At 49.6% G+C, this 21479-nt stretch overlaps 1 protein-coding gene across 10 annotated transcripts in view; it reads left to right on the plus strand.

The window, feature by feature from the left end:
* The window catches only part of SMARCA4 (SWI/SNF related, matrix associated, actin dependent regulator of chromatin, subfamily a, member 4), an 89786-nt gene that overhangs the window by 35229 nt on the left and 33078 nt on the right, over positions 1-21479 (plus strand). For 9 of the 10 annotated variants that reach the window (XM_065917799.1, XM_065917794.1, XM_065917798.1 and 6 more), the window contains exons 14-23: positions 5196-5317; positions 6759-6909; positions 8282-8445; positions 12816-12882; positions 13992-14102; positions 16059-16301; positions 17651-17764; positions 18307-18414; positions 19660-19746; positions 20765-20811. In XM_065917799.1, coding sequence (XP_065773871.1) covers positions 5196-5317; positions 6759-6909; positions 8282-8445; positions 12816-12882; positions 13992-14102; positions 16059-16301; positions 17651-17764; positions 18307-18414; positions 19660-19746; positions 20765-20811 — 1214 coding nt within the window. The remainder of the gene's footprint in view (positions 1-5195; positions 5318-6758; positions 6910-8281; positions 8446-12815; positions 12883-13991; positions 14103-16058; positions 16302-17650; positions 17765-18306; positions 18415-19659; positions 19747-20764; positions 20812-21479) is intronic. The other variant, XM_065917797.1, reaches the window with a different exon arrangement.

Below are 21479 nucleotides of genomic sequence, written 5' to 3' on the forward strand. Positions count from 1 at the left end.
TTTAGTCAAGTTACAGAATTGCATAGTCATCACACTGCACCAACTTTAGAATGTTTTCATCACCCCTAAAAGCTTCATCTCACTGATTTACAGTTTGTTCTTGCTACTTCCTCCAGCCCCAGGAAATCACTGGTCTGCTCTGCTCTATAGATTTGCCTTTTCCAGAGTTTCACATAAATGCAATTATACAACATGTAGTATTTTTTGTCTGGCTGCTTTTATGTGGCATGTTTTTAACTTTGACCTGTGTTGTCTGTCTGTCAAAAGTTTGTTCTACATTGCTAATTATTAGAGAAATGCAAACCAAAACTACAATAAGATACCACTTCACACTGATCAGAATGGCCATCGTTAAAAAGCCTACAAATAACAAATGCTGGAGAAAGTGTGAAGAAAATATTTGCAGTACTGGTTGAAATGTAAGGTGGTACAGTCACTATGGAGAACATTATGAAGGTTCTTCAAAAAATTAAAAATAGTTGCCATATGATCAGAAATCCTACTCCTGGGCACATATTTAGATAAAACTGTAATTCAAAAAGATACATGCACCTCTATGTTTATAGCAGCATTATTTACAAATAGCTGAGATATGGAAACAGCCTGAATGCCCATTGAGAGGTGAATGGTTAAAGATGTTGTTAAAGATACATATACACAGTGAAGTATTAGTCATAAGGAAGAATGAAATAATACCATTTGCAGCAACATGGATGGACCTAAAGATGATCATACTAGGTAAAGTAAGTCAGAGAATGACGAATACTACATGATACCATATATACATTAAAACCAAAATTTGATGTGAATGAACTTATCTACACAGTAGAAACAGACAATAGAAAACAGACTTGGGGCTGCTGGGGGGGAAGGGGGGAGGAAGGATCGGGAGGATGGGACACACAGATGCACACTGTTATTTATAGAATGGGTAACAACAAGGTCCCACACACAGCTGTATTTAATACCCTGAAATAAAGAATAATGGAAAAGAAAAAAGATATTCTCTGCTTTTAGGGTGTAGATTTAACCCTTATATGCATATTTCCAAACTTAACAAACTCAACTATCAAAATTTTTGATAAGATGTGGGCATTTTACTCTAAGTAATTTATACCTCAATTTTAAAAAATATTAAAAAGGAATAATGTGGAGAAGCCATTAATAAAAGTTAAGATCTTAAAAAAAATTTTTTATTCCTGAGTCGTGTTCCTTTGCATGGATATACCACGTTTTGTTTATCAGTTCACCAAGTTGTGGGCATTTGCGTGTTTTCCATTTTCATTTCTCTTGGGTAAATACTTAGGAATGGCATTGCTGGGTCATATGGTAAGTTTATGTTTAATTTTATGCAATTAGCAAACTATTGCCTGAAATGATTGTACCTTTTCACAGGTCCCCAGTTTCTCCATGTCCTTACCAACACTTTGTATCATCTGTTCTTTACATTGTAGGCATCCTAGTGGGTATGTAATGGTATCTCTGGTTTTACTTTGCGTTTTCCTAGTAAGTAGTAATGTTGAGCATCTTTTCAAATGTTTATACACCATTCAGATATCTTCTTTGGTGAAAATCTATTGAAATCTTTTGCCGATTTTTAATTGGGTTTTTTGTTATTTCATCATCGAGTTGTAGGAATTCTTCATTTGTTCTTGATACCTGTCCTTAATCAGATATATAACTTGCAGATATCTTCTCCCAGTCTGTTTGCCTTTTTTCCCTTCAGTGTTGTCTTGAAATGTAAAAATGTTTCATTTTGATGGAATCTTTTTATTGATTTTTTTCTTTTATGAATTGTGCATTTGGTGGTATACTGAGAACTGTTTAAAGTCATGAAGGTTTTTCTCTTATGTTTTCTTTTGGAAGTTTTATATTTAAGCTCTTACATTTAGGGTCATAGTTGAGTTGATTTCTGTGTGATCTAAAGGTCTAAGGGTTCTTTTGTATATGGATATCCACCTTACCCAGCCACCATTTGATGATAGGCTGTTTTTCCCTATTGAATAACTTTGGCAGCTTTGTGGGAAATTAGTTGACCATAAGAATAAGGGTTTGTTTCTAACTCAATGTTTTTCTTTTGATCTGATTATGTTTATCTTTGTGTCACTGCCACACTATCTTGATTATTGTAGCTTATAATAAGTTTTAAAATCAGGTAGTGTTAGTCCTTGAACTTTTTTGCTGTATTGACTATTCCAGAGCCTTCACATCCCCATGTACACATTAGGATCAGCTCATCAATTACTACAGAAAGGCTTGCTGGAATTTTCTGGGGGGACTGTGTTGAGTCTAGGTCAGTCTTGGGAGAATCACGTTTAGTAATGCTTAGTCTTCCAACCCATGGACATGAGCTGTTTCTTCATTTATTTTGATAATCTTTAACTTCTCCTAGTATTGTGTTGTAGTTTTCAGAGTACAGTTTTTGCTTTTTTGTTGTTAAATTTATTCTTAATTATTTTATCCCTTTTATGCTACTATGAATAGAATTGTTTTCTTAATTTTATTTTTGAATATTTTGTAGCTTTTCTGTGGAAATAACATGCAAAAAAAATTTTTATGTTGATCTTATGTTCTGGGAACTTGCTAAACTCATATTGGTAATTCCAGTAAGGTTTTTTTGTTTGTTTGATTCCTTAGGATTTTCACAAACAAGATTGTGTCAGTCTGTGTGCCTTAATTTTTAATCTTTTTCTTGCCTTGTTGCACTGGCTAGATCCTCCAATAAAATGTTGAATAGACGTATCCAGAGCAGATATCATTGGCTTGTTTTTGATGTTAAGTTTGAAGCAGTTACTCTATCACTGTTTAGTGTTACCTATAAAGTTTTCATGGATGTCTTTTAACAAATTGAGTAAATCATGTGCACATCATACTCTCTTCCTTTTTTGCTTATCTTTTTTTTTTTTTTTTTTTCGCTTATCTTATAGTGAATGTTTGTTGTTGTTTAGTTGCTAAGTCATGTCTGACTCTTCTGCGACCCCATAAGCAATAGCCTGCCAGGCTCCTCTGTGCATGGGATTTCCCAGGCAAAATTACTGGAGTGAGTTGCTGTTTCCTTCTCCAGGGGATCTTCCCAACCCAGGGATTGAACCTGTGTCTTCTACATTGTAGGTGGGTTCTTTACCGCTGAGCCACCAGGGAAGCCCAGTGAATGTTCAGTGGAAGGCTATTTTAGCCACTCTGGGTCCTGACTTCCCCCTTGTGGGTTCCTTTCTGGTGTTTTATTTGTTTAGTAAATTATCTAGGCTGAATCTGTGGAATGTTTCCCCAGGGGATGTGCTATCTGTGGTGTCTGCTCGGTTTATTGTTTTGCTTTGTTTTTTTCTCATTTTCATTTTTAATCCTGGCTCTCTAGGAATGGGTTGTATTTCTTCATAACAGTAGTCACCTCCAACACCTTGAGCCAGTAAAGATTGTGTCTCCTGCCTGTAGATCTGTGTATGTAGAAGAGCATGTTCCGGGTCTGGGTCATTTTCAAGCCTACCCTGGCTTTTACTTTCCTCTGGGCCTAGTCTCATTTCCTCTGCACATGTGCAGAGCCCTCAGCCAGTAATCTGCTCGCCCTACCCGTGACTGAGGTCCTCACCTCCACTGGCTGCTGCTGGCCCGGGCATCGCCCACCGCTATAAAACACCTGAGTCCCTCACCGGCCTCATGGCCTGCCCACCCTGATAGAGTCAGGATGGGAGAGGTGAACACACCCACAAGTAAGATCTCTGCAAACTCCCACCCTCTCCTTACTCAAAGCTCGGCAGTTGTTTTAAGCTTTAGTGCCTCTCAGGCTCCAGTTCTCTGGCATGGTTCCTGGTGCTACTTTTGTCCAGCTTTCATGTCACTTTTTAAGGTAAAATTTGCTGATCCCCTTTAATTGAAATTAGCCAGGCTTCCCATTCCTATTTTAATTCCTGACATGGTCGTATCAACTTGGAAAGTCTTACAGTTATGGGTTTTTGGGACCAAAGTGTTTGTGCTGTCATCACGTGTTCATTATTCCCAGTAATCTATAAAATTATTTTGCTTTTCTCCAAGGGAAATTTCACTGGAGTTTGATTGGAATAATTTAACAGGTTAATTAACAGATTCTTTTTTTTTTTTTAAGTTTTATAGCAGTTCCATTGTACACACACATTGTGTGTGATTTAAACAGGAATACAAGGATAGTTTAATGTTAAGAAATGCATTTGTGTGTATTTTATCAGTATGTCATATAAAATCCCCTTTATTATCTGCTAAGTTAATGTTGAAATATCCTTTTAATGAAACATAATACTTAAATAGTAAGTCCCCTACAACAAATGAGTTCCATTTCAAGAGTGCACTCATAAGTCCAACAGTTTGCATAGGTAGCCAGCTAACACAGTTTGCGTATATGGTACCATATTGTAACAGGTTTATAATACTTTTCACACAAAGAATACATAAAACAAACATGAACTATAAAGAAAACATTTTCACTGTTACAGTATGGTACCTTGAAAAGTGTAATAGTACAGGTCAATAGCTGACACTCAGCGGTGGGCATCTAGTGAACAGGCAAGAAGAGTTCCTGACTGGAGGAGGGCGAGGAGGTGGGAGGTGGCAGAGCTGAAGGGTCGTCAGCAATAGGAGATGGAGTGCAGGCTGCTGCCGCACTCAGACTTGACATTGATGGGATGCATGTTCGCATCTTTGAAAGTTCTCAACTTGGAAGTTCATATGTTGGGGACTTACTGTGCTCAAATTTATAGAAAACCTCTTAGTAAACTATGGTGTCTGTTACCACCAGCCTTATTTGACATGTTTTAGACATTTGGGCCATGTCAATAAAACTGAAAGTAAATGAAGAGCAGTAAATATTGAAGGTTGCCTATGAATGTTTAATACCTAGAAAATCCAAGAGAGTTGAAAAACTGTTTTAGTAGCATACATTATGTAAGAAGGGCTGGGTACAAATAGAATCTACTAGCAGCAATTGAAGTACAGAAATACCCTGAGATATCCTTAAAAAGAAGTGTCTGGACTCTGCTATGAAAACTAAAAATCATATATTGAGCAACTAAAAGAAGATGCACATAAAAAGCATGACTTGTTTTGGGATGGGCAGGAAGAAGGCGTGTGGGTTGTAAAACCATCCCTAGTTTCTGGTCTTCTCCCTCGGGTGCCCCTGGGCCCGTCCCTGTGGTGACCTGGGGAGACACAGACCTGTCTCTTGGCAGGAGGAGGAGGAGGAGCAGCCACAGCCCGCGCAGCCCCCCACCCTGCCCGTGGAGGAGAAGAAGAAGATTCCAGATCCCGACAGCGACGATGTCTCCGAGGTGGACGCCCGGCACATCATTGAGTAAGGGTTCTCTCCCCCCACTCCCACGTGGCCAGCTCCCTGCGTGGGGGCACCTGCCGAAGCCTTCAGAATCCCAGCTCCTTGAATAGCTCTGTCCAGCTGGCAGCCATTGCTGGACCACATAGGTCAAATGGACTTAACTTCAGATGTCTCTGATTTTCATAGGGTGTAAAGACAGTCCATCTGCTCACATGGTTTGTCCTGTGTGTAGGAGATGGTGGGGTTTACCACGAAAGATTTACCACGCTTGTGCTCCAGCTCAGCCCTCCCCCCTCCTCCCTGGGAGAAATTGTTTCCTCAGCATGTGTCTTCCACACATACCCTGTGCTTTTTTTTTTTCCTTCTCATTTCTGGGACACTCTTCTGCCCCTTGCTCCTGTGTCTGTGTACACACAGCATCTCACTCTCTTCCACATCCAGCCACATGGTGTCCCTGCTGTGGTCTCGTACTGTGGCCTTTGTCTGGCGGTGGTCATTTAGGTTATTTTTCATCCTTTGCCCTTGAAAGCAGTTAAAATTACTGTACTGATTTCCTGGTGGCTTACAGTACAGAGTTGGAGAAGGAAATGGCAACCCACTCCAGTAATCTTGCCTGGAGAATTCCGTGAACTACAGAGTTAGTGGATGGATACTCTTAAATAGATGATTGAGAGTGATATGTATTATATAACCTTTGGCATGAAGGGGAACCACTAGAGCAAACGTACAATCTTTTTAATCCATTAGAAAAACGCTCTAAGCCAAGAGTCTGCAGCCTGCAGGCTGCAGACCAGTACCTCTGTCAGATCAGCAGCAGCATTAGATTAGCAATAAAGTGCTCAATAATATGTAAAGTATTTGAATTGTGGTGAAACCACCCCATCCCCTGGCCTGTGGAAAAACTGTCTCCCATGAAACCAGTCCCTGGTGCCAAAAAGTTTGGAGACCACTACTCTAAGCTAAGAAAACCCAGCTTTAACTGGGCAAGATGGATAGGGTGATATAAGGACAGAAACATAGCATAAAGCAGTATGATGGAAATTGGGTCACCTGTATCTGTCACATTAATAAAATGTAAGTAGTTTAATGTCACTTTTTCAAAGAATTCCAGATTGGATCACAAAACCTCCAGTGTATAGATGATTGAGGTTTGCAAGGCTGTCAAGTGTACATTTTCCCTTGAACTCTCAGTAGAGAGGGTGGGCCATGCAACAAGCCTCCAGCAGAAAGTAACTCTCCTTCCCTGGTGTGACAGAGAGGATGCCCCCTTGGCACCCAGAAGTCCAGTATTGGCCCCCTAGGTTAGCATCTGCCCGCTTGCCTGTCCTCAGACTGTGTGGCTGCTCTTGGGCTCATCTTCTGGCTCAGGCCGTAAAAGCTGCTCCGCAGAGGCTTGTGTCAGAAGCATGTTGTCCCAAGTAAGAGTGTTTGTCTTCACATGGCCCTTCCATTTTCCTCCCAGGAATGCCAAGCAAGATGTGGATGATGAGTACGGCGTGTCTCAGGCCCTCGCTCGTGGCCTGCAGTCCTATTATGCTGTGGCCCACGCCGTTACCGAGAGGGTGGACAAGCAGTCAGCGCTTATGGTCAATGGCGTGCTCAAGCAGTACCAGGTAGGTTGGATGGGGCTGAGTCCACACAGCAGTCCTGACAAAGGGGTTGAAATGAAATGGTGCAATCAGTCAGTTTCTCCTGCGTGCTTGATCGTGCCTGGCAGAACAGGCGCACTGACAGGCTTTTAGCATCTGAATTCCCCCAACAGCTTTGCAGTAGGCACTGTGATCTTCCAAGTTTCATGGGGAGTTTGAGGGATAAGTGAGGAGCAGATAGATAACAGCAATTTCTCAAATGGTTCAGAGGGAGCTCAGCTCAGTGCTCTGTGATAACCTAGATGGGTGGGATGAGGGGGTGGGAAGGAGGTTCAAGAGGGAGGGAATATGTATATACTTAACGACTGATTCATACTGTACAGCAAAAACCAACACAAAATAGTAAGGCAGTTATCCTCTAATAAGAAAAAAAAAAAAAAATCACATGGTTTAGGAATGGCTGAGCCAGAATGGGACCCGGGTGTGGGGCCATGGGGTCTCTGTGCAATGTGAGGCAGCGAGGAGGGAGAGCCTAGCAGCTCTAGACCCAGTCCTTCCTTCTCAGAAATGCAGGCCTGTGAGGGTTACGTGATGATGACTAAAGCTGTGTCAGGGCCTGGCCTGGAGCAGCCAAGAAAGGGAACTGCTTGTCATAGAAATTTCTTTTTCTGTGACTGTGGCCCCTCACCCCAAGCTCATCTCAGCTCCCAGGAGACAGCTGGCATACCTCCAACCAAAGAACACATTCCCTGTCTGCTGATCGGTGTGCTGGTAACGCTTGAAGTCTGCCTTTCCTCACAAGCATTCTCATGTGCTGATGCCAGGTTCCAAAGGTGAATCCCATGACCAGTGGACGTTTCCAGAGAGGCCTGTGTAATCACAGAAATCAGAACATGGCCACGACTTACTTAATCCATTAGGAAACTTTCCAGAGTTGCCTTGAGGACCGTCTTCTAACTGCCTGTGGCAGAAAGCTTTGCAAGCTTTGGAAACCTTTCACTTCATCGTGAAATGCTTTCGAGGCACTTAGTCCTGTGGTGCGCTCGTTACCCTGACGTCCCGTCTCCCCGATCCAGGGTCGCACGTTGAGGGGCAGGCTGGTCCCAGTGGGCTGTGTGGCTCGGTATCCGGCAGTGACAGAGACTTAACAGTTTAAACATGTGCCTGGAAAGGATGTTTCACACCTGTCTCGCATGAACACAGCACCCCTGTGATTCCAGAGAAAGTCGTGTGAGATGGGGCTGAGTGGGATAGAAGAGAGTGAACCCAGAGCCAGATGCCGAGTGAACATGGCGGCGGGTGGTCCCTGGCTGACTTGGAACTTGGGAGTCTCCGAAGTGCAGGGAACCCTCTCACACCCCACCTGGGCCTCAGCTCTGGCCGCTTGTCCTTGCAGATCAAAGGTTTAGAGTGGCTGGTGTCCCTATACAACAACAACCTGAACGGCATCCTGGCTGACGAGATGGGCCTGGGCAAGACCATCCAGACCATCGCGCTCATCACGTACCTCATGGAGCACAAGCGCATCAACGGGCCCTTCCTCATCATAGTGCCCCTCTCGTGAGTGCCCGCCCAAATTCAGACGCCTGTGTGTTGGTTCATCCGGGCTACCCTCATGAAGGACCACAGCCTAGGTGGCCTCACCACAGGCCCTACTTCCCTGGAATCCCGAGTCTGAGTCCAGGGTGTCTAAAAGGGCTGGTTTCCCTCGAGGCCTCTCTCCTGGCCTTGCAGATGGTGTCTTCTCCCTATGTCTTTACTTCGCCTTCCCTCTGTGTGTCTGTACCCTCATTTCCTGTTCTTATACGGACATCATATAGTCATGGATTAGGGCTCACCCTGCGGACCTCATTTTTGTTCATTACTTTATTTTTGTTTTGTTTTCTAATATTTATTTACTTGGCTGAGTCAGGTCTTAGTTGCAGCACACAGGATCTTTGTTGCAGCTTGTGGGCTTTTTGCTGTGGTTCACGGCCCCAGTAGCTGGGGCGCACGGGCTTCTCTCTAGTGCTCCCAGGTGCTAGAGCACAGGCTTAATAGTTGTGGCGTACAGGTCTAGCTGTTCAGTGGCTTGTGGGATTCTCCTGGATCAGTGATCGAACCTATGTCTCCTGCATTGGCCGACGGACTCCTTGCCACCACCGAGCCACAGGGGAGGCCCTGCATCGGGTTGTAGTTGTGGCTTGCTGGCTCAGAAGTTGTTGCGCACGGGCTTAGTTGCCCTGCAGCAAGTGGGATCTTAGGTCTCTGACCAGGGATCGAACCCACATTCCCTGCCTTGAAAGGTGGATTCTTAACCACTGGTCTATCAGGGAAGTCCCTTCATTACTTCTTTAAAGACCCTGTTTCCAAACATATTTAGGCTCTGGGTGTGAACATGTCAGCATGTGAATTCTAGGGGGCACACCCAGCACACAGCTGCCTGCCTCTGGGTTCAGGGCACAGGGTAGAGGAAGGGCAGGTTCTGGGGTGCCTGCCCATATGACCCCTGTTGGGGCGACTCTCACAGGCTGTCCTTGGTGTCCTCTTCAAGTCCTACAACCAGCAGATCCCACTCCAGGTTGTCACAGGAGTCAGATAACCGCCCACTAGAAACATGGAGTTTTGCTGTTGGTTCAGGTGCTGTTTCCGCTTCCTGCTGGGACACTGAGCTCTGCTGGTTGCATCCCAGCCCAGTCCGGGCACCACAGATGCTCAGCTGTGGTGGTGTCTGGTACCTGGATGGTGTCCTACGGAGGCTCTCACTTGCAATCTCTTGGTGCTACCAGCCTCTTCCTTCCCACAGACACCCTTCTGGGGCTGAGATTCCTTAGCTGCTCTGGGGCTGCCTCTTCCCAGCTCTGCATGACACATGATGGTTCTTCTGCCTGCAGGGTTTTTCCATAAGTCCTGGGACTGGCTGTCCTTGACCTGGTTCCAGTCACATATTAGGCGGCAGTCCAGCCGTGGGCCCAGGGGATGGTTTGCTCTGATGTGGCCAGGCCTGTGTGTGTGCACTTGGCCTGGCTCGGAAGAGGAAGCCCTTGCCTTCTGCCCAATGTGCAGTAGGGATCACATCAGCTGTCGAGGCGGGTGATGGGAAACCATGTCCTCATCCCCCAGCCCATGGGAACATACTTTCCTGCCTGGAAGACGGCCAGGCCTCCAGAGGCCTGGAGGCACCCATGACTGGGGGCCTCAGGAGCCTCCAGAATTTACTGGGAGAAGTTGATTTCCCCCTTTGCTTTCTCTTGCTCATGGTGGTACAAATCTGGCTTCCTTGGTGGGACTAGATCTTCATAGAGTGGGAGTTGTTTCTAGAATCAGCAGGAGGTCCTGGGCCTGCAGCTGGCCTTGCTGCATCCTCCCTTGGGTCAACCCAGCTTCTTGTCTGTGCCCGCGGCCCTTGCCTGTGCACTGTCCACAGCCCTCCAAGGGCTCCTGTCCCCTCCCTTCTGTTTAGGCGGGACTTCATCTCCACCAGAATAGCTCTGTGTCCAGCATGCTGTGCTACAGACTGGTTTTTTTTTCCCTTGGCTGTACCTTGCCGTTTTCGGGATCTTAGATGAGAAAGGGGATGGTCATGTATATCCTCAGCAATGAGAGCACAGAGTCCTAACCACTGGACTGCCAGGGAAGTCCCATGGTCTGTCTCTTTTTTTAATATATATTTCTTTAGACTTTATTTTGTATGGGAGTATAAACTTTATTTTGTATAGGAGTATAGCCAATTAGCAATGTTGTGATGGTTTCAGGTGGACAACAAAGGAACTCAGCACATGAAAAGCTATTCAGCATCATTAAAAATAGCTAGAGAAATGCAAGTCAAAACTACAATGAGATACCAGTTTTTAATTTTCATTTTGAAAATTATTTAAGATTTACAAACAACTGCAAAAGCAGCTTAGAAAGTTCCTGCACACCTTCTGCCTGGCCTCCCAGAGCTCACATCACCTTAGGACAGTTTTAACAACGTGGTGATAAATCATCACTAACTGTTAGTGACTCCAGAGACACGGTTCAGATGTTGTCAGTTTCTTCATTGAAGGCCTTTTTCTGGTCCAGGGTCCCTCCCCTGTCTTTTGTTGTTGGGTGTTGTGATGTCTCTGTGACAGCTGCCCAGCTCGGCTTTGTTCTTCTTTTTTTTTTTTTTTTTTTTTTTTTTTTTTTTTTTTTGGCTTTGTTCTTCTTGATCTTCATGAGCCTGCATCCCTGGCAGGTGTTTGGTAGACCATCCCTCCTCAGACAGGGCTCATGTGATTTGTCCTTCTTTCTGGAATTCTGGCAAGAAACTCCAGTAGGGGCTCTTTTGCCCTTCCTGAGGCTTCACATCAGAGGGCACAAGCCCAGGGCTCCACAACAGGAGAGCGTCACTTTGGTCTCTCCTTTTATCTTTTGGCCGGATGGTGCTGCACGAGGGATCTTAGTTCCCCGACCAAGGATCGAACCCATGCCCCCTGCAGTGGAAGCATGGAGTCATAACCACTGGACCACGAGGGAAGTCCCCCGTCTGTTCTCTTACGTGGTGCCTGCTGGTTTCCCCATGCAAACGTAAGAGTTTTCCTTTGTGATTTATGAGTATCTCATGGGAAGATACTGAGAAACTCTGTGACTATCCCGTTTCTCACCATATTCTTCTCTAATTTCAGCATCTGTCTCGCCTGAGATGATGATCCTCCTGGGAAGTGCCCAGGCAAGGTTTTCTCTTCCCAGCATTCTTCCGTAGTCTTGGAATCCACTGCAAGGGAAAGCTGTCTCTTCTCCCCCGTGTAATAGTTTAATGGTATAGTTTTTCATAGCAGCGTAGGCTCATGGACCCTATCATTTAGTGATTTTGCTTAAGAAAGAAAGTGAAAGTGAAGTCGCTCAGTCATGTCCGACTCTTTGTGACCCCATGGACTGCAGCCTACCAAGCTCCTCCGTCCATGGGATTTTCCAGGGAAGAGTACTGTGTCCTTTTAGCACATCCCCGCCATTGCCTTGTGATGGTTTGTTTACTGTCTAATAGTATCAACTTTATAGAAAAGTTGGGAAGATGGTACCCAGAGCCCCTGTGTACCTTCCTCTGGTTCCCCCTGTGTCTGATCACATCTTTTTCGCTTGTGTGCTTGTTTTTGGCCTCCTCGTGGGATCTAGTGGGATCTGGTTCCCTGACTGGGCATTGAACTCGTGCCCCTCTGCGTTGGAAGTGCAGTTTTAATCAGTGCAGCACCAAGGACGTTCCTGTGGTTGATCGCATCTCACATAACCCTGATACATTGTCACAAGTGAGGAATCCTCTCTGGCCTGTTTTGTATATAGTGAAAGTGTAACTAAACACATTACCATCATATAAACTTTATGCAGATTTTACTAGTTTCAGCCTAACTTCTGTTTTCAGTCTCAGGATCCCATGTGACATTTACCCTTCACATCTCCTCAGGCCTCTTCTGTTCTGTGACTGTTCCTCAGACTTTGCATAACTTTAGTGACCTTGGTGGTTTTAAGGAGATTGGTCAGGTGTTTTACAGGAGGTACTTCAGCCTGGGTCTGTTTGGTGATTTTCTCATCCTTAGATGGGATGATGGGTTTTGGGAACACAGATCAGAAGTGAAGCCCGCCTCTCAGCTCATCATGGGGGCAGTTACTGTCAGCGTGACTCTTCACGCTGGTGGCTGACCTTGGTCACCTGGCTGAGGCAGTGTGTGTGGCGGGTGTCTCCACTGTGAAGTACTTTTTCTTCCCGTTTCCATACTGTATTCTGGGAAAAGATACTCAGTTTAGCCCAGACATAATAGGTGGGCAGTTAAGGGCTACCTCCTTAAAGGAGAAATCGCTACACAAATTATTGGAAGTTTACCCTGCCAGGATCATGGCCACGTCAGCCTTTACATCCGCACGGACATCAGTGTGGACAGTGAACGGCTGACATCAGAACTAGTGTCTGACTATCCCATCCTTGTTTCCACCAGAACCCTCTCCAACTGGGCCTACGAATTTGACAAGTGGGCCCCCTCCGTGGTGAAGGTGTCCTACAAGGTACGGTGCCACCTGAAGAGGTGGGCATGGGCAGGGTGGGGGAGTAGGGGGTACGTGCAGTGAGGAGGGATGTCGACCTGCATTAGTGACATGACATACGTGTGCGTGCCTTCTTAGGTCATCCACATGGGGGCTTGGGTCATTTCATTTCAAGGAAGGGTGCTTTTTCTAAGTCTGGACTCGGTGTGCGGACTGTGCTGTTGTGAATACACTCACCCCCAGGCCTTTCCACATAGGCAGCCTCAGTGAGTGTCCGCCATGGGCTGCTGCTGTGTCATGGGCTGCTCACTGTCCTCACCATCTCTAGACCAGTTCACCTGTGCACTGGGGGCCGATAGCGCCTCCTGTCCTTGTGGGGAGGGAGGGGCGGGCTGCCTCACGCAACACCTCGGTGGCAGAGCTCAGTCATGCCCTTGGCCGTAGGGCTCTCGGGTCCAGGTTTGCCACTCTGCCGCAGAGCTCTCAGCCCCGTGAGGGAAAGAAGCAGGTCCTGACAGAGACGACAGCATGTGCGGGGAGAAATTGGTGCTTTTGAGAAACTAAATGTTGTCCTGCTGCCAAGAGCTTATGGGAACAAAGTGACTTATACTCTAGTTTTAAAAAAAAAATTTTTTTTAAAGGAAAAAGAGCTTCTGGGAACGAGTGCAGCTCAGGCTGTCAGGAACAGTAAGCTTGAAACAGGGAACCAGACAGATTTGCTAACCAGGGAGAAGCCGGAGCTGCCCTTAGGGAATGGTCACCGTGGACTGCACCTGTGTGGGAGACACGGTGGCCTGAGTGGGGACCCAGGAGGAGGCAGGCATGGGAAGCGGAGCTCCCCCAGGAGCCCCCAGCAGGAGTGGGACAAGTGAGGTGCAGGCTGCAAGCCACACAGGGCCTGCATGCCTCTCTGCTCCCTGCACCAGGCCCTCCGCATGGAGGGTGGAGTCAGGAAGGGGAGCGGCCTGGGGCTGGAGTCGAGGGAGGGACAGCTGCTTGGGGGCCAGGTTGGGGAGGGCAGCAGTCTGGACTGGAGTCGGGAGAGGGCCAGCAGCCTTTGCCAGGTCTCGGCCTTACCAGGGTCCCAGGACTTGAGGGGCTGAGGCGTGTGTGTCTTCTCTCCCTCACAGGGCTCCCCAGCAGCCAGACGTGCTTTCGTCCCCCAGCTCCGCAGCGGCAAGTTCAACGTCTTGCTGACGACGTACGAGTACATCATAAAGGACAAGCACATCCTTGCGAAGGTAGCGTGTGTGTTCACCTGTAAAACCAGGCAGCTCGGCCCATCGTGTGCCGTCCGGCGCCTGGGATCCTGCCCAGGCTGGTCATGCGTGGGTCACGCTTCTCATCTGCTTAGACTCCCCACCAGTCATTACTCAGTGATCCCCTGCATATGCGTAAGGACAGCTGCTCTATGGGTGTGAAAGGCCTCAGTCAAGCTGACTTGGGGTTTGCTTCTCTGACTGCGTGTTCCCAGGCTTGCCCTGGATCATGTCCAGAGACTGGCACCATCTACGCAGCACGTGGGCCAGCTTCTCTCAGGGCTCCTGCCCAAAGAGCCTGGTCATCTGCGACGCCTCCCAGCCTTCGGGTCCTGGCCCTCACAGGGCCATGATGAGGCCCTCCCCCATCTCCACCTGTCTCTAGAGGCCCCTGCCTCCCTGGTGGCTGTGTCTCCCCACCCCAGCCTAGAGGAAAGCAGCCTGCGAAGCAGGCGGGGTCGGGCCTTCAGGACGGCTTGCTCAGGGGTCCTGTGTGTCCCGTCGGCCTTGAGCCACGGAGCTGATGTGTTCAGTGGGTGCTGTGCGGCTGGGCAGCCTCTTCACTGACTCAGTTGTGAAGGTGGCTCTAGTTGGGCCACCAGTGAGTTACCAAGAATATTCTATGACCCAGGTGTAAGACAGGCACAGTCCTTTGCCTCCAGAAAGCTCTTTTCCTGGGGTGGGGAGGGGTTGAGCTGCCGCGTCTGGCCTCGCTGACCATATAGGGCAGCAAGTCAAGGAGTAGAGCACTTTACACGTTAACCCCCACCTGTGGGGCATGTTCCTACTGATGACATTCTGCGCTTGATACTCATCTCCGAGCTACAGGTAAGGAAACTGAGGCCCAGGCTGGCCTCCAGCCTCCTTATGCTGGGGCCTGTGCTTCGGGTCACCCTTCTGACGCAGGACAGAGCCAGGCCCATCCCAGACACTAGAACAGGGCTCTGAAAATCCTGTGTGTCTGACAGTGGCTTTCATCAGTGTAAACCCCCCACCATGGGGATTACTTGTGGGAAAGGGCTGCTACCCACACCGCCCCAGTCAGTCCTGCCCTTTTCCTCTGGGACACCTGACCTGCAGGGCCTCAGCTGGGCCGTGTTTGGTCCCCAGGAGCTAGATGCCAAGGCCCGAGTGGCTCTGAAGGGCATCACAATTGCACGTAAACGGGTTTATACCTGCAGTCCCTGCCTAACCAACCTAACTCCCAGTTAGAATTGGCTCTAGCCTGTGCCCATTGGCAAGGCGCCCACTCACAGGCTCTGGGTATAGGCAGCGCCCCCAGCTGTGCCTCCCTGCCTCCGAGCCACCACCTGCTGACTGGAAGCGTTTAGTCGCTCAGTCCTGTCCGGCTCTTTGCGACCCCCATGGCCTGTAGCCTGCCAGGCTCCTCTGTCCATGGGATGTTCCAGGCAAGAACACTGGAGTGGGTTGCTATTTCCTTTTCCAGGGGATCTTCCCAACCCAGGGATTGAACCTGTGTCTCCTGCATTGCAGGCAGATTCTTTACCATCTTAGCCACCAGGGAAGCCAGATTGACATGTACCTCTTACTAAAACCATGTCCCCTCTCGACCCTACCCCCAAGGACCTATGGTCAGCAGGCTGTGTACTATTTAGGATTTTTTTTCTCTATGCCAGATACTTGGTGTATGTACTTTTCTTGGAAAACCAAAGTTCTTCTCTGGACTTAGTTTTGTTCACCTGACAGCAGTTCTCAGCCACCTCCCTGTCCACGTGTTCGTCCTCTCCCGGGCTTCACAGCTGCAGAATGTGTCTGTTCCTCGGGGCGCTGGTCCCTCCTCTGATGCTGTCGTGCTCACGTTCTCCACCTCGATGGGCCGTTCTGCCCAGAGCCTTCGTGCCTAATGGCAGTGAGCTTCTCACCCAGGGGACAGCCCCACCGCCTGTCCTCCCCTGACCACCCGCTCTCGGCCTGCAGATCCGCTGGAAATACATGATCGTGGATGAAGGCCACCGCATGAAGAACCACCACTGCAAGCTGACGCAGGTCCTCAACACGCACTACGTGGCGCCGCGCCGCCTGCTGCTGACAGGCACGCCTCTGCAGAACAAGCTGCCCGAGCTCTGGGCGCTCCTCAACTTCCTGCTGCCCACCATCTTCAAGAGCTGCAGCACCTTCGAGCAGTGGTTCAACGCGCCCTTCGCCATGACTGGGGAGAAGGTAGGCAGCCGCCGGCCACGTGGTGGAGGGGGCAGGGCGGGGAGCCGTGGTCTTCGGCATCATGCAGCTCCAGGGACTGTCCTCGCTGACGGTCCTGGCCCAGCTGGCTTCCCCGGGTGGCTGTGGATTGAGTACCAACCGCAGCCGGCCTGGCCACATACATGGCAGCCCTGCCAGCAGAGGAGGACAGAGAAATCCCAGGGGATCCTCGGGGCTTCCCTGACCATGTGCCCCAGGCACAGAGCGGGGACAGGACATAGCCAGGCCTGAGGTGTGAAGGCGCAGCTGAAGGGCTCGAGGGGAATTTGATTCTCACCCTGAGGGCGATGGGTGGCTTCAGTGAAGAGAGTGGTCAGATCCTTCCCCTTTTGTTTTTAAAGAAAATAAAAAGCTGTGGGCTGTGACTTATATCTCTCACATCTGTCTGGCTGTGGGTGGAGTTGGTAGTCTGCCTGTGGGCCAGCTGTTTTTTGTTGAAGAAAGTTGGCGGCCTGAGCCTTGTACTGAGGAGGTGGACAAAGAGCCCCTACGCCCAGCAGCCATGCCCCAGCCCACTGGTCCCCAGTTAGGAGATTCTCCTCAGGTCTGGGACAGTTGGGACCACCATGCTCTTACGGGGGGACCTCTGCATCGTCCCTGGGGTCCCCCCTCCTTGGCACTGGCTGAGGCAGAAGCCCTCCTAAAGGAGAAACTGAGGCCCTTTCAAGGGTCTCATAATTAAAACAAGCCCTCAGTTTTCAGACTTCTAGGACCCCCACCCCAAGAGCAAGGGAACAAATGCCATGGTTTCACCCCTTCAAGTTGAGCAAAAGCGCAACTAAAGGGTTCTAAAGAAAAAAATTCAAGTGTCATCTTATTCACTTAAAAGTTGTTTTAATTCAAATTTTGGTCAGAATAGCAGGCCCACGGGAGAGCAGGCTTTCTATCTATCTCTCCCACGGAGGCTGAAATGAGAGGTATTGGGGCTCCCAGTAGGCTGAGCCCTCTGAGCACCCCCAGTTTACACCATGCACTGTGTCCGTGTTACCCCTGCAGTGCTGGCCAGGTTCCGTTTGCACATGTTCTCAGGATTCCAGACACGAGTTTGTGTCACTCTTGGGGAGGCCACTCGGTGTGCTGCCGTGTTTCTTGGTGCCCTGGGGGCTTCGCTTCCGTGTCCCAGGACTTCCATGGAAGGTCTCAGGTCCCTGCAGTTTTCCACAGAAGAGGGTGCCCCGCCGAGCTCTCATAAAGTGTAGAGCTGGCTGGAAAGGAGGCGCTGAGTGCAGGGCGACACCAGGTGGCCCTGCCCACGTGTCGCTGCTCCCCTGGAGGTAATGCTTGGCTTGCATGTCTCGTTGGGGTGCCAGGTGGACCTGAACGAGGAGGAAACCATCCTTATCATCCGCCGTCTCCACAAAGTGCTGCGGCCCTTCCTGCTCCGGCGGCTCAAGAAGGAAGTGGAAGCTCAGTTGCCTGAAAAGGTACTGTGTTTACTTGAGTGGAGGGAGCCCCAGTGCAGCATTCAGCATTGTACTGGGGTTGTCCCGGGGAGGGGTCCCAATCGGGCGGCTCTCTGGAGTCCCCCAGCCTGGCCCTGTCTTGCTCGCATTCGGGAGTCAATCTCACCTGGGGATATTTGCTCACCTGCACAGGTCTCTGAAAGTGCAAGGCAGGTGTGCTAGGGGCCAGCTAAGTCCCACCTGCTGGCCCGTAGTAGTCCCTCCCCTCTCTCCTGAGGGGGCTTTGGTGCCCCACCAGTCACCCCTCATGTCACTCTTGCTCTTTGTTCCTGGGCTGACTGAGGGGAGGCCTTTGAAAGAAAGCTGTGTTGCCCCTCTGGCCCAGGAAGTCCCCATATTTCTCTAGCCCCGTGCATCTACTGCAGCCCAGCTTCCCTCATCCCCTGGGTGTGGGGGCTCTTCACCATCACCCTCATGTGCTGTGATCAGAGGCCAGGGCCCAGGATGTCTGAGAGGCTGGGCTCGGGGACCTGGGCTCGACTGACGGCGGCGTGTACCCACAGGTGGAGTACGTCATCAAGTGCGACATGTCGGCCCTGCAGCGCGTGCTCTATCGGCATATGCAGGCTAAGGGGGTGCTGCTGACCGACGGCTCCGAGAAGGACAAGAAGGTTGGCCCGGGCCCCTGTCCCACCTGCATGTCCATGGTGGGCGGGTGGGCAGCCTGGGAGTGGCTGGGTGTGTGGGAACCAGCAGGCTTTCTCCTCCTGGGAGATGATTTTTGTGACCAAGGCCCCGTCTGGTTGTGATCCTGAGGGCGTTGACCGGCCCTGGTTTAGATCATAGCTGGTGTGGTTCAGTCCAGTCCGTAAGGCTAAGAGACTAGGGGCTGAGGGCCTGTTTTCAGGGGGGGCCTGAGGCCCCCAGTCAGCAGTCTAGGGTCCTCTGTTCGTGAAGTGCTGGCTCCTGTGGGCACATCCATTAGCAGTGAGGATCCAGCACAGACCGCAGCAGTTAGAACATTCAGGTGCATCCCATCTTTCCAACAAGCCACCTCCACTGGTCCTTTCTCCTCGTCATTATGCAAGCTTGGTGTGACGTTTGTTTATAATGGAGAGGAGTGGGGGCTAGGTGGGCTGCTACCTCCTGGGCCTCTCTGAGGCCCCAGGCCTACCCTAACAACCCTCTTCTCACCAGACTGAAATCATCCTTCCAATCCCCTCAACTCTGTGCCCTCTGCCTCGAGCTTGGCCCGGCCTCCCGGTTTCCTCCTCCACATGTTTGGTTTGGGCTCGCTCTTTACCTGGGCCATTGTGGCAGCCCATTCCCTGGTTTACTTCTCTGCCCACGGCACCCACCCCCGCATCCTTCCTTCATCCCAAAGCCAGAGAGCTTCCTCAGCCATCACGGCCCATCTGGCTGCAGGCCCTGGGGACTCTTTCCCAGTGCCCGCGCAGCTGGCCTTATGAATCACAAAGTGTTTGTGATCCGGCCTCCGCGCTTTGCCAGTCGTGTGTCCCTTCCGTCTTGCTGGCCTGGCCCCTCCTCACTCTCCACCCTCCGGGGTGCCCGGGGGTCTCTGCTTCCCCCAGTGCTGGCTTCATGCTGGCTTCTGAGCCCCAAGAGAAGCCAGCTCCACAAGCCCTGCCTCCCGCTACGTCCTCCTTCCACACCTACCCTCACCCCACCCCAGGCAAGACCAGTTTGGGAGCCTCTTGTGGCTCAGCTGGTAAAGTATCTGCCTGCAATGTGGGAGACCTGGGTTTGATCTCTGGATTGGGAAGATCCTCTGGAGAAGGGAAAGGCTACTCACTCCAGTATTCTGGCCTAGAGAATTCCATGGACTGTATAGTTGTTGGGATCGCAAAGAGTCGGACACCACTGAGCGACTTTCACTTTCACTTGTGCCTCCTCAGGGCAAAGGTGGTACCAAGACCCTGATGAACACCATCATGCAGCTGAGGAAGATTTGCAACCACCCCTACATGTTCCAGCACATCGAGGTGAGACCCAGGTGGGGAGGCCTCAGCCCACACGAGGCCCTGCTCCCCCGGCAGAGCTGGGGCCCTTCTCTCTGCAACTTTAAAGATGAAGAATTTGTAACTAGGTGATGAGCGTACATTTGTCTTTTTACTGAGATTCTCTCTGCCTGTCCTTATTGTGAAGAATCCAAACAGTGTAGGAAAATATGAGAGAGAGGGACTCTCCTGGTGGCCCACTGGTTAAGACTCCGCACTTTCACTCCGGAGGCATGGGGTTGATTCTTGGTCAGGGAACTAAGATCCTGCAGGCCCTGTGGTGGCCAGAAAGAATACATAAAATTTTTTTTATAATGGAAAGAGAAAAGAAGTATGTGAGAGAAATGAAAGTCCCATCTGGGATGACCACGAAGCCTTCCAGGCTGTTCTCTGGAATTGCTTCCCACCCAGGGTGGGAGTGGTCATGCCGCCCCTGCTGGTTGGCTGCTCGCCTTTCCCACTTGGCAGTGTGTGGGGCCATCCCAGGTCAACGTGTGGAGAGCATGTCCCTCTTCATGACAACTCCAGCCGTGACCTTTCTGGGCCCCAGTACACTTGAGAATTTGGATTCCTGCTTCTGAAAAACACACATAATGATTTCCCTGATGGTCCAGTGGTTAAGGCTCCACGCTTTCACTGCAGGGGGTGCAGGTTCAATCCCTGGTCTGGGAACTAAAATCCCACATGCCACATGTTGCGACCAAAAAATCAAATAAATTTAAATGAAAAGCACACATATGTGTACATGTTCTGGCATAAAGTTTCAGGGTCATTGCAAATCCCCTGACAGTTCCCTCTTGGTGCTCCAAAGATAGTGTCAGGTGCGCAGTGCCCTTGGGCGCGCCTTTGGTGGTTAAGACCATATAGGAAGGCATGTCAGTGGGGTAGAAAAGCTGTTGTCAGCCCCTCTGTGTGATCTTGGAGCTGCTGTGGGTGGGCTTGGAGGTGTGGGGCCGGGATACCTGTTCCTGCCCCCACTGACCCACATCTCATTGCATTACAGGAGTCCTTTTCCGAGCACTTGGGGTTTACTGGCGGCATCGTCCAAGGGTGAGAATCTCCCTCACTTAACGGGATGGGGATGGATGGTCCACTGTGTTTCTCTCTGTGGTTGACTTTGTTTCTGTTGTCATAGTTGTCTGCTTTCAAAGGCAGTATATTCCTGGTAAAAAAACTTAAAAAACATAGATGAGCCCAAAGAAGAGAATAAAAATTCTGCACTTTCAAGGACTTAACATGGTGGTCCAGTGGTTTAAAACTGTGCTCCAAATACGGAGGGCCTGTGTTCGATCGCTGTTCAGGAAGCTACGTTGCATCTGCTACAGTTAAAATCCTGCATGCCGCAGCTAGGACTTGGTGCAGCCAAATTTTAAAAAAAAAGTCTGAAATTTGAGAGTTGACCAGACATTGCTTCCAGGTCCCACTCTTCCCTTCTGGGCTCTGTGACCCGTAACAGCTTCCCTCAACACTCTTGAGCCTAAACTCTGCCCACCAGGAGAGAGACACTTTATACAGTGCGGCACCCACCTTGCCGTGGGGGTGTTTTCCGCAGTATTGTTTATAAAGTGCAGCCCTGGCTTGATTCGGCCTTAGCTTCCAGCTCGGATATAGCCTCAAGGTTTTACTCTTAAAACATTCTCAGCGCTAACGCCACCATCACTTCTCTGAGATAGTAAACTATTTCTTAGAGCAGGAGCCCTGAATGAAAGAGCCAAAGG

This window comes from Muntiacus reevesi, chromosome 1 (genome assembly GCF_963930625.1).
Source record: "Muntiacus reevesi chromosome 1, mMunRee1.1, whole genome shotgun sequence".
NCBI classification, from domain to species: Eukaryota; Metazoa; Chordata; class Mammalia; order Artiodactyla; family Cervidae; genus Muntiacus; species Muntiacus reevesi.